Source organism: Podarcis melisellensis (assembly GCF_964234715.1).
Source record: "Podarcis melisellensis genome assembly, chromosome: 2".
In the NCBI taxonomy this organism is placed as follows: Eukaryota; Metazoa; Chordata; class Lepidosauria; order Squamata; family Lacertidae; genus Podarcis; species Podarcis melisellensis.
In genome coordinates this window covers 116554429-116566953 of record NC_138529.1, presented here as the reverse complement: position 1 = coordinate 116566953, position 12525 = coordinate 116554429, and the positions used below count along the sequence as shown (strand labels likewise).

The 12525-nt window shown below is 49.0% G+C and overlaps 2 protein-coding genes across 10 annotated transcripts in view; one reads left to right on the top strand and one right to left on the bottom strand.

Moving 5' to 3' along the window:
* Window positions 1-6961, bottom strand: part of LOC309364496 (uncharacterized protein) — a 54828-nt gene extending 47867 nt beyond the window's left edge. For 2 of the 7 annotated variants that reach the window (XR_014165849.1, XM_081901913.1), the window contains exon 1: window positions 5004-5259. Coding sequence is in view for 4 of the 7 variants with exons in the window: in XM_081901913.1 (XP_081758039.1) it covers window positions 5004-5170 (167 nt within the window). In the remaining 3 variants the exon portion in view is untranslated. Of the gene's footprint in view, window positions 1-3287; window positions 3559-3702; window positions 3737-5003; window positions 5260-6766 lie in introns of those variants that run through there. The other 5 variants (XM_081901916.1, XM_081901914.1, XM_081901917.1 and 2 more) reach the window with 5 other exon arrangements.
* The window catches only part of LOC309364535 (uncharacterized protein), a 140853-nt gene that overhangs the window by 119222 nt on the left and 9106 nt on the right, over window positions 1-12525 (top strand). The window contains exon 1 of one of the 3 annotated variants that reach the window (XM_081902033.1): window positions 12079-12225. The exons of the other annotated variants lie outside the window; for them this stretch is intronic. The gene's annotated coding sequence lies outside the window, so the exon portion shown is untranslated. Of the gene's footprint in view, window positions 1-12078; window positions 12226-12525 lie in introns of those variants that run through there. 3 annotated transcript variants of the gene reach the window in all.

Sequence of the window (12525 nt, the reverse complement as noted above, 5' to 3'; positions counted from 1 at the left end):
ATTGGTCAAATAAAACAACACAATTCCTTCTCCTCTAGCCATCTGGCCAGAAACTCAATTGCCGACTCATTTGCACTTCTGCTCATTTACACACAGACTGACATTTATTGACCACATGCCCTTAATAAAGGCACCCGTTGCTGGGGAGATTTTTTTGTTGCCTAGCAGCCTGTCCAATCTTCAAGTTTTTCTAGAATATTCCAACAGGTTTCCCATTAGGGCATCTGGTTGACCGCTGTGGAAACAGGATTGGAGAACTGGGCGCAAGCTAACAAAATGAATTTCAATGGTGACAAATGTCAGGTTCTTCCTCTTGTTTCCATTTTTGGGCCATTAATATTCTTGCCGCTGTTACTGCATATTGAAAAAGTTTATAGTCCCTTCTGTTTATCTCTCTTCCTATTATTCCTAACAAAAAGGCTTCTGGTTTCTTTACAAATGTATATTTAAACATCTTTTTCAGCTCATTATATATCATTTCCCAGAAGCCCTTTACCTTCTTACATTCCCACCACATATGGAAAAACGATCCTTCTTTTTCTTTACATTTCCAACACTTATTACATGTTTTAAACATTTTTTAAACTTGACCGGTGTAATGTACCATCTATATACCATTTTCATAATATTCTCCTTTAACGCCGTACATGCAGTAAATTTCATATTTTCATTCTATACTTTTTCCCAGTCAGCCAATTGTATATTATAACCAAAGTCTCTGGCCCACTGTATCATAACCGACTTTATCTCCTCATCCTTTGTTTGCCATTCCAACAACATTTTTGACATTATCTTATAATCACTATTTATTATCTCTGTTTGAAATTTCGATTCTTTTTCTGTATAACCCTTCTCTTTAAAATCCTTTTTAAACATTTCATTTACCTGAAAATAATGCAACCAATCAAAGACATAATCTTTAACTTGTTCATATGGCTTCATTTTCCATTTCCCCCCTTCTTTAATTAGTAAATCTCCGTAGGTAATCCAATTCCTTCTCATGTTAATGTTCTTTACACTCATAACCTCTAGTGGAGACAACCAGTGTGGAACTTCGGGTTCTACCCATGGTGGACATTTGGTGCGCCGCTCGCCTGCAACTCCTAAGCCTCCCCATAGCTGTCAAAACGAAGGGGGAAGAGGGGGGATGCTGCTGGCAAAGCAGAGCAGCTCCCGTCCTAACCCGACAGCTCCGGGTAGGCTTGGGAATCGCAGGTGGGCAGAGTCACGCCCCCACTGCCCCCCCACGCTCCTGTGCATTGTGCCACAGAGTCATGGGCGCAGTTTTAAACAAGACCGGAATCCCAGTCCAGGGTCTTGTGTATCCCCGCGCTTAAAATGTGGATCACTGACCTACATACAGTGGTAACTTGGTTCTCAAACTTAATCCGTTCCGGAAGTCCGTTCCAAAACCAAAGCATTCCAATTCTGTGTCCAGGGCAGCAGTTTACCAGCTCCATCTGGTACGCAGGCTGAGACTCTACCTGCTTGCGGACTGTCTTACCAGAGTGGTGCATGCTCTAGTTATCTCCCCCTTGGGCTACTGCAATGCGCTCTATGTGGGGCTACCTTTGAAGGTGACTTGGAAACTGCAATTAATCCAGAATGCGGCAACTACAGTGGTGCCTCGCAAGACAAAATTAATCCGTTCCACGAGTCTCTTCGTCTTGCGCTTTTTTCGTCTTGCGAAGCACGGCTATTAGCGGCTTAGCGGCTATTAGCGGTTTAGCGGCTATTAGCAGCTTAGCGGCTATTAACGGCTTAGCGGCTATTAATGGCTTAGCGGCTTTAAGAAAAAGGAAACAAACTCGCAAGAACTCGCAAGACGTTTCGTCTAGCGAAGCAAGCCCATAGGGAAATTTGTCTTGCGGAACGACTCAAAAAACGGAAAACTCTTTCGTCTTGCGCGTTTTTCGTCTTGCGAGGTACCACTGTAGATTGGTGACTGGGAGTGGCTGCCGAGACCATATAACACTGGTCCTGAAAGATCTACATTGGCTCCCAGTACATTTCCGAGCACAATTCCAAGTGTTGGTGCTGACCTTTAAAGCCCTAAACAGCCTCAGCCCAGTATACCTGAAGAAGCGTCTCCACCCCCATCGTTCAGCCTGGACACTGAGGTCCAGCTCCAAGGGCCTTCTGGTAGTTCCCTCACTGCGAGAAGTGAGGTTACAGAGAACCAAGCAGAGGGCCTTCTCGGTAGTGGCACCTGCCCTGTGGAACGCCCTCCCGTCAGATGTCAAGGAAATAAACAACTATTTTACTTTTAAAAGACACCTGAAGGCGACCCTGCTTAGGGAGGTTTTTAATGTCTGATGCTGCATTGTTTTTGATATTTGGTTGGAAGCTGCCCAGAGTGGCTGGGGAGACCCAGTCAGATGGGCGGAGTATAAATAATAAATTATTATTATTATTATTAAAACCAAGGCGTGCTTTGTGGGATGTAAAGCTGCAGTCCGACTAACGGCCTCCATGTTCTAACCGGTTGCTGTGACAACCAGTTTATCAGTTGCTGGTAGTTTTGAAAGATAACTGCTCAGTTGCAGTCACCTCAGGACCAACTTCCCTCTGATATAGTTTATTTGCTTGTTATGTAACCTAAGCTTGCCTTCCGGCACAGTTCTGTAAACCTGAATGAATCTGAGAGTAAAACAGTTTTATATTAACATGAATCAGATTCGTGTGTGTATTCTTTAAGAGGGATTCAAAGGGATTTTTTAACCAGGAAGAGATCTTTATTAGTAGAACTCAGACAAGTCAGCAACAAGCTGATCGCTGCATAAACTTAAAAAGGGGATTGTTTAACTCTGCTAAAGTAAACCTCCCCACATGCTTTCCCATAGAAAGTAATGCAAAATGGAATAGTCCGTTCCAGACTTTTAAAAACAACCCCTAAAACAGCAATTTAACATGAATTTTACTATCTAATGAGACCACTGATCCATAAAATGAAAGCAATAAACCATGTACTGCAGTCACACAATCAACCAGTAGCTGAACTGGGTTCCACACAGTCACAAAAAAAGAACCGCAAAAACGAAAACGCAAAATAAATATCAAAAACAGACAGACCTCAGCGTTAACACTCAAAACAGAAGTGTGGCACTCAAATCGTCAGCGTAACACTCAAAACGGAAGTGTGGCATTCAAAATGGAGCATGTTCAGCTTCCGAAAAAAGTTCGCAAACTGGAACACTTACTTCCGGGTTTGCAGTGTTTGGGTTCCAAGTTGTTTGAGTACCAAGGCGTTTGAGAACCAAGACACCACTGTATTCAAAACCACTGACCTAAAGTGTAAGCACCTGGATGAAGCCATCTCTCACCTGCTGCTGTTCCTCCTCCTGCTTCATGTCCTCTGCCCGGCTCAGGCGGAAACCTTTGTCCAGGGAAATGGTCTCCTTTCTGCATCCCATCACCCAGTTCTCCATCTCCAGGGGGAGGAGAGCCAGGAACTACTCCAGGATCGCAAAGTCCAGGATCTGAGGCTTGGTGTGTCTCTCTGGCTCCAGCCACTTGGGGCAAAGGTGATGGAGTCGGCTGCAAACATACAAGGGCAATCTTGCTCTAAGGCAGGGTTCCCCAACCTTGGGCCTCCAGCTGTTTTTGGACTACAACTCCCATCATCCCTCGCTAGCAAGCCCAGTGGTCAAGGATGATGGGAATTGTAGTCCAAAAACAGCTGGAGGCCCAAGGTTGGGGAACACTGCTCTAAGGCATAGCTGTCAACTTTTCCCTTCGGAATAATAGGATTTCCCTTAAAAAAAGGGACAAATTGACAGCTATGCTCTAAGGCAGTGTTTCCCAAACTTTTTTGGGCAACGGCACACCTGTTTACTGAAAAAAAATCTCACGGCACACCACCATTAAAGCCCCGCCCCGTGACGTCAGCGCGCAGCGTCACGCCGGGAGGGACGCACGAAAGTGAAAGTTTTTCCCCTCCCCCTTGCCGGGGAACCTCCAAGCTTTGGGGGTGGGAGGAGGCAGCAGAGCGAGGGACTGAGGGACGGCGGCAACTGAGGTGGCGGCGGCTGTTGTGGTGGTGGCGGCGATAGCGGGCGGAGGAGGGGGCGGCGGCGGGGCTTGAGGAGCCGTCGCCGGGAGTTGCTGCTGCTGTTGTTGCTGCTGCTGCCCGGACATGCCGGCCTCCTCCTCCTCCGCTGTCTCGCGCTCCTCCCTTTTTCACGCGCTGCCCCGCCGCTCGGCACCACCACCGCGGAGCCGCCCCCGGCTCGACGCGGATCCTCGCCGCCGCCGCCTCTCACCGCCCGACTCCCTCCCACGGCACACCAGCCAATGTCTGACGGCACAGTAGTGTGCCGCGGAACACCGGTTGGGAAACACTGCTCTAAGGAAGTGCTTCACTGACAGGGACCAGGAGCTCCTGGCTTAGCTAATGAAAGGAAAGCAAACTGCAAACACAGACACACACACACACACACACAGAGTGGGTGTCAACCTTGCATGGTTGGAGCATTATACAACTCCTCTGGGAACTGAGGCAGCTTTATGGAGCGAGACCACTGGTCCACCTAGCTCAATACTGTCCACACTGACCGACAGCAGCTCTCCAGGATTTGGGGTAGGGAGTGTCTCTCTCAGCCCTAACTGGAGATACCAGATACCTTAGAGCAGTGTTTCCCAACCTTGGGCCTCCAGCTGTTTTTGAACTACAACTCCCATCATCCCTGACTAGCAAGACCAGTGGCAAGGGATGATGGGAATTGTAGTCCAAAAACAGCTGGAGGCCCAAGGTTGGAAAACACTGCCTTAGAGAGCCGCTGCCAGTCTGCGCAGGCAACGCTAAGCGTGGTGAACCGATGATCTGACTCAATATTCTTGGGTTTTTCATTAGTTGGCTGCTGGTTTGCAAGTGTTAAAAACTTGGAAGCGGCATCCACCCGGTTCCCCAGTCTCATCTGCGCATCAACTAGCATTTCTTGAAATATCAAATAAAACGCGCCCTATTGGAAATCGGGGGTGGGGAGAAGAGTCTCCTGACTTACGGTTTATTTATATTTGCAAGGACGACTTCAGATTGCAAGCCTAGGCGCTGAACCACATGGATCTTACATAAGGAGAGAAAGAGACAGAGAGAGAGGGAGAAATGGAGAGGAGGAAGGGAGGAAGAGGAGGAGCCTTGGTAGGATTCCTGGGAAAGTGCAAAGTGCATTTTCCCCGGCGATCGGCCGGTTTCCCCACCTGCCCTCTGCTGGCTGGAGCCGTGCAAAGTTGATTGTACCCAACAGCACTTTTTTGCAAGCTTTTTTTTTGCAGAGAAGGACCCCCCCCCGCGCCCCATTCTGACTCGCAAGCTCTCGAAATCCACCCCTTGGTAGCGCTTCGGTCAAGATGTTTTATTTATTTCCCCCCCAAATATATTTATTAAAGTTTTACAAAGAGAAAAAAGTTACAAAGTAAGTAACAAAAGAATATAAAAAAGAAAAATTAAAAGGATACAATGATACAAGGAAAAAAATACAAAATACAAAAAGAAAAAAAAAGAAATAATAAAAAACAGTTAAAAAGAAATCCATCCTTTCATACCTTATATTTCATTTACTTATTTCCCTGACCTCCTCACGCCTCCCTTTTTTGTATTCCAGTTCACATATTTAATTCAGCAAATCCTTTCCCTCTTTGTTTTAATCTTATTTCTATATCTTAACACATTATAACTTAATATTTTCATCTGTTGTCAATCTATTTTTACATGTTCTTTTTAACCTTGTTGCTAAAACCACTTCATTTCAATCCGACATCATTTTAACATTCAGTAATTTTACAGTGTTTCTGCAAATAGTCTTTAATTTTTTCCAATCTTCTTCCACCAACTCTTCTCCCTGGTCCCGGATTCTGCCAGTCATTTCCGCCAGTTCCATATACGGTAGTCTATTACTTTCACCTGCCATTCCTCCAGGGTGGCGGTCAAGATGTTTTATTTATTGCATTTATATTCTCTCCCTCCTCATTTCAACCCCCCCACCCCACAACATAGCTGTCAACTTACAGATTTGAAAATAAGGGATCAGCAGCCAAAATAAGGGATTTTGCTTGGCTTATACAGAAATCCGCCACTGATGGAGCCAGGCTGCTTTGGCTGCCACTGACTGTCTTTTGCAGGGGGTGGGACTAGATGATCCTAAGGGTCCACAACTCCCACCAAAGAAGACAAAACTGATGAAGGACGTCGAGATGGCAAAGCTTACAGGCAGAATTGGAAACCAGGAAGAGGACCTCTTTCATAAAGAATGAGGAACGTTTATAATTTAGTTGAAAAGCTATTGTCAAGAGTTACATACATTGGTAGGACTGACAGAAAACTTGTAGTAAAAATTTGAACTATGGATGGACAAATGATTTATAAAAAGAGAGTCATGAAAGGGATGCAGAGGGGGAAATCACTACATGGTTGGAGGGGATGCTAAGCAGCACATCGGGGCTGCCGTTGTCCTGGCGCGAGGAGTTCCATCGGCCCTTCCCCGCCCCGAGAGAGAGGGAGGGAGGGAGACTCTCGCCCTCGCCGCCCGTCTCCTTGGGAGAGACGGAGACGCGGCAGCTCTCTCTCTCGGCGGAGGACCCCAAACCGCTGCTTCCCTCCCAAGCCGGGCGAGCATGAAACCCGGGAAATTTAAGGGACATCATCAATAAGGGACAGCAGCGGGACACGGCTCTGGGATAAGGGAGTTTCCCGCCAAATAAGGGACGGTTGACAGCTATGCCCCACAACAACCCTGCAAGGTAGGTTAGGCAGAGAGCCGGTGCTCACTCAGTGAGCTTCATCACGGCTGATCTGAAGCCCCCACCCCGTGCGGAGTTGATGGACACACAGAAAAGCTTTATGACAGTCAGAGCTGTTCAGCAGTGGAAAGGACTCCCTCGGGAGGTGGTGGACTCTCCTTCCTTGGAGGTTGGGTGGCCATCTGTCATGGATGCTTTAGCTGAGATTCCTGCATCGCAGGGGGGTTGGATTAGATGATCTCTGGGATCCTTCAAACTTGTCCATTTCTTTTAGGTCAATCTTTTTTAAAAAAAATTAAAACAGAAAAAAGGGGGGGAAGCAATAGCAATTGAAATATACTCAGAGTCGCAAAGTGATTTCATGCTCTTTATTCAGCTCATAGTGGTGAGGAGGAATGAATGAAAGTCCCCTCAAAGTATCTGCTTTATATACATTATTTACACAATGGGCTGCACATGATTGGCTAATTCTGGAATTCTACTGTAAGCCAATCAGGTTGTGGATTCACTTCTATCTGGAGCATGATTGGGTGGTTCCTGCCAACCAATCATACTGCTGCATTGTTCTAAGACCAATCAGACTGCTGCATTCTGAATCCTATTGTTCTAGGACCAATCAGACTGCTGCAGTTTGGATCCTATTCAATTCAGTACATAACAGCAATACAGCTGTCAATGTTATACACGTCAAAGCAACAAACTGACACATCACAAGCAGCTGATAAAACCTGTAAAAAAGAAATAAATAGTAGATAAAAGCAGGTGGTGATTTAAAACCAAAAATCAATAAATCAACATCCCTGCAGTGCATACAATTGTAGGAAGGTTTCCTTTAGCAGAGTTAAACAATCCCCTTTATAAGTTTATGCAGCGATCAGCTTGTTGCTGACTCGTCTGAGTTCTACTAATAAAGATGCCTTCCTGGTTAAAAATCCCTTTGAATCCCTCTTAAAGAATACAGTGGTACCTCGGGTTATATACGCTTCAGGTTACAGACTCCACTAATCCAGAAATAGTACCTTGGGTTAAGAACTTAATTTGTTCTGGAGGTCCGTTCTTAACCTGAAACTGTTCTTAACCTGAAGCACCACTTTAGCTAATGGGGCCTCCTGCTGCTGTTCTCCTCCTGAAGCAAAGTTCTTAACCCGAGGTACTATTCCTGGGTTAGTGGAGTCTGTGACCTGAAGCGTATGTAACCTGAAGCATATGTAAGCCAAGGTACCACTGTACACACACGAATCTGATTCATGTTAACATGAAACTACAGTGGTACCTCGGGTTACATACGCTTCAGGTTACAGACGCTTCAGGTTGCAGATTCCACTAACCCAGAAATAGTACCTCAGGGTAAGAACTTTACCTCAGGATGAGAACAGAAATCGCCCACCGGCAGCAGCAGGAGGCCCCATTAGCTAAAGTGGTGCTTCAGGTTAAGAACAGTTTCAGGTTAAGAACGAACCTCCCGAACGAATTAAGTTCTTAACCCGAGGTGCCACTGTATTTTACTCTTAGATTCATTCAGGTTTATAGAGCCGTACCTGAAGGCAGGCTGAGGTTATGTAGCCTTATGAGGCTTTGCCCTTGGGTGGGAAAAATATTGCGCCTGGGAAAGGGAAGTGGGAGTCAACAGACACTCAAGGAATAGTTTCGGAGAAAAGGCTTTTATTTCTACCATCCATGAACTGGTAGAAGGAGCAAGTGTGATAAGTCACAAAAAGCATGCACGAAATTCACAGTCATGTGCACAAGCATATATACCCATTGCAGATCCCTCCCCCTTTCTCCTCCTTCAGGAGTTCCTCTGAGCATGAACAGAAAGCTGTCTTGGGACTCTTGGAACCCTTCCCAGGAAAGGGTTTCAGAGTGTTCAGATATGTTTCAATCTCTTCTTCTGGCCTGGTTCCCGGACAGTAAGTAAGTTGCAATGTGGTTCTTTAGCAAGGCCAGAAGGCATCAGAAAGGCCTGAGAAACAATGGACTGTGTTCCCTACCTTTGTTGCAATCTTTTTAGTTACAGCAAGCGGAATGTTTCTGATGCTTAGCTAATGCCTTTTAGCTGCTGAGAAAAATGATTTTGAAAAGCTCTGAGAAGCTTTGAGCCTGCTTTGGGGGGGGGGTGACTTCGGGCCTAGGTGAGGTCACCTGTCCTCACCTTCCTTCAGTTACATAACAAGCAAATAAACTATTGTTGTGTACTGAGTCAAAGGATTTTATATCTGTATTATTATTGTCTGTATTTGCATTAGGGTAAAGTAACTGCCTTTTGGTTCCAGAGGGTACAGCTACTATTGGTTCATTTAAGCTGCTGTATTTGGATCCTCTGTCTTATTGGTTTCCTCCAAAAGGCAGGACTGTGATTGCCTGATATTGTTCCCTCCAAAATGTATCCTTCTAGCTAGTTCCCTGTTCCTATAAATGTAGCTCTCCCCTCCTCAGGTCTCAGTCTTGTTTGCTTGAATAAAGAAGTGTTACTAGAGCAGTGTTTCCCAACTAGTGTGCCGCAAGACGTTGCCTGGTGTGCCATGGGAGGGAGGCGGGCGAGTCGGGCGGCAGGAGCGCAAGGCTTGTGGGCGGCAGCCGGCAGCACAGAGCACGGGGCGCCCTTCGGAGGCCGCCCCGTGCTCCGCGCTGGTGTTGGCCAGCCTTGCGCACCCGGGGGATCTCCCCCCAGGAGCGCAAGGCTTGCGGGCAGCAGCTGGCAGCGCGGAGCACGGGGCGCCCTTTGGAGGACGCCCCGTGCTCCGCGCTGGTGTTGGCCAGCCTTGCGCACCCGGGGGATCTCCCCCCCCCCGAGAGCGCAAGGCTTGCAGGCGGCAGCTGGCAGCGCGGAGCACGGGGCGCCCTTCAGAGGACGCCCCGTGCTCCGCGCTGGTGTCGGCAAGCCTTGCGCACCCGGGGGATCTCCCCCCCCCCCGAGAGCGCAAGGCTTGCGGGCGGCAGCTGGCAGCGCGGAGTACGGGGCGCCCTTTGGAGGACGCCCCGTGCTCCGCGCTGGTGTTGGCCAGCCTTGCGCACCCAGGGGATCTCCCCCCCCCCAGAGCGCAAGGCTTGCGGGCGGCAGCTGGCAGCGCGGAGTACGGGGCGCCCTTTGGAGGACGCCCCGTGCTCCGCGCTGGTGTTGGCCAGCCTTGCGCACCCAGGGGATCTCCCCCCCCCCAGAGCACAAGGCTTGCGGGCGGCAGCTGGCAGCGCGGAGCACGGGGCGCCCTTCGGAGGACGCCCCGTGCTCCGCGCTCGTGTTGGCAAGCCTTGCGCACCCGGGGGGCGCATGGGGCGCCCTGAAACAGAGGGTTCCCCATGCTGCGGACTGTAGCTGTAGCCTGCCGCCCGACGCGCGGGGCGCCCTGAAGCAGAGCGCCCCTCGCGCCAGGCAGACATGGGCCAGCCCCACAAGCTCGGGGAACAGCAGGGAGGCGCAGCACTGCCATCCCACTGTTCCCCGACCTGGTTTTTTTTTGGGGGGGGAAATAAAGGAAAAAATTTTTTCCTTTATTTCCCCCCCCCCAAAAAAAGTAGGTGCGTCCTATTTCATAATAAAGTAATTATAAAATACTTTCATTGTGTTTATTTGATGCCTATTAAAGAGCGTTACTTTATATATAGTCAATATAGGCACACAGTTAATTTTCTAATGGTGGTGTGCCTCGAGATTTTTTTCATGAAACAAGTGTGCCTTTGCCCAAAAAAGGTTGGGAAACACTGTACTAGAGCAGTGTTTCCCAACCTTTTTTGGGCAAAGGCACACTTGTTTCATGAAAAAAATCTCGAGGCACACCACCATTACAGCCCCGTGACGTCAGCGCACAGCGTCACGCCGGGAGGGACGCACGAAAGTGTAAGTTTCAATTTTTTCCCCTCCCCCTTGCCTTCCTTCTGTGCCAACCGCCAAAAAGCCAAGAAAAAAGCCAAGACTTTAGGGCAGCAGGTCGACACGGAAGAAGCTCCTACCTAAGGACAGGTGCAACGGCCGTGTCCTCTTCTGCCACACTTGGCAGCCCTGCCTCACGGTCGTGACTCCCACCCTGATTTCTCCCCGCAGGTCGAGCGGCACAGGCAGCCCAATGTGTCCAGCCCAGACACAAGCCCCGCTTCCCCACTCTAGATCCTGAATGCGACCAAGTGCTCTGGACTCCCGAGCATGGTGGGAAAGAGGACTCGCATCTGGTAGCCTCCGGGCTCCTCGCCTGCTCGAGGGATGGCATTGCAGGCAAGCTGCTGGCCGTCGCCATCGCCGCCCCCTCATGCGAGTGGACCTGCCCGGAGTGGTGGGCCGGGGGAGGCTCGCTCTCTGTGGGGATGTGGCCCACACGCGCGGCCCCGCTTCCTCCTGCCCAGGGCTGAGCTCCTTACCCGCGATCTCGGTCTCGCACACGCGGACCCCACTTATTCCGAAGCTCGCGCCACTAGTCGGGGCTCTCACACCGTGCCAGGGCGAGGCGGCGCGGCCCACTGACGTCATCGTGGCTCGCCGCCGCCCTCGACTTCCCTGTTCCCTCCCCTCCCTCGGGTCGCCGTGGTTACCGAGGACTGCAAGCTGCTCGGGCGAGCGTGGGGCATTAAGTGGGAGAAGGAAAATTAAAATTAAAACTCGCCTGAAGGCCGCCTCTCCGGATATCTTTCGAATTTTTAAATTTTTCCCGCGGCACACCAGGCAACGTCTCGCGGCACACTAGTGTGCCGCGGAACACCGGTTGGGAAACACTGTACTAGAGAACTGTCTCCAGCATATTATGTCAAGAGAGCTGGAATCACAAACCCCACGTCACAACACTATACCAGAGGAAAGTTGGTCCTGAGGTGACTAAAACTGAGCAGTTATCTTTCAAAACTACCAGCAACCAACAAACTGGTTGTCACAGCAACTGGTTAGAACATGGAGGGCGTTAGTTGGAATGTTGCACTTGACCGCAGCTTTACATCCCACAAGATGATCCCTGGGATCCCTTCCAACTGCCCATTTATTTTAGGTTAATCTTTCTTTAAAAAAAAAAAAAATTAAGACAGAAAAGGGGGGTGAAGCATTACAGCTGTCAAAACAATGTTATACACGTCAAAGCAACAAACTGACACACCACAAGCAGCTGATAACAACTTTAAAAAAAGAAATAAATAGTAGATAAAAGCAGGCGGTGATTTAAAACCAAAAACCAATAAATCAATATCCCTACAGTGCATACTGCAAGGATGAGTTCAAAGTCATTTGCAAAATTTTTCATATAAAAATGGAAAGTTTTGGGGGGGTTTTTTGCATCGGAAAGGAAGGGCTACGTCACTCGCTGCCCCTCCTTTGAGAGACCGGCGAGGCCAAGTGCCTGCGCTGAAAGAGTTAATGTGGCCAAAGAGCTGCGTGGGCCTAGACAAGTCGCGGGAAAAGACGGGAGCCGGAAGTGAAGGCGATCCATAGAGAAGGGTTCTTTCTTCCTGGCTTCCTTCCTTCCTGCCCCGCCTCCTGCCTCCCACGTGGGGGAGGGGTGCTGCCTTCCAAGGGTGAGCCTTAAGCTGGGGCTTCTGCATTGAAGGACAAAAGGCAGACGGGCGGGCGAGGAGGAGGAGGAGAAGCAAAGCCTTGAGATTGGGAAAATGGGAGCGGGGAGATGGGGGGGTCCCCTGGGTGGGGGGGGCGGAGGGATCCTGCAGGGGGGGGGGTTGAAAATGCATATGTTCCTTTGCAGGTTAGGATATTTGTGGGTTGTTTCAGTCACTAACCTTGCACCCATCTCTAGCTGCTCATTTTCCTCTCGCAGGTTCCCAAATCAGGTTCCTGTGTGTTTTTCTTCTTCTTTTTTT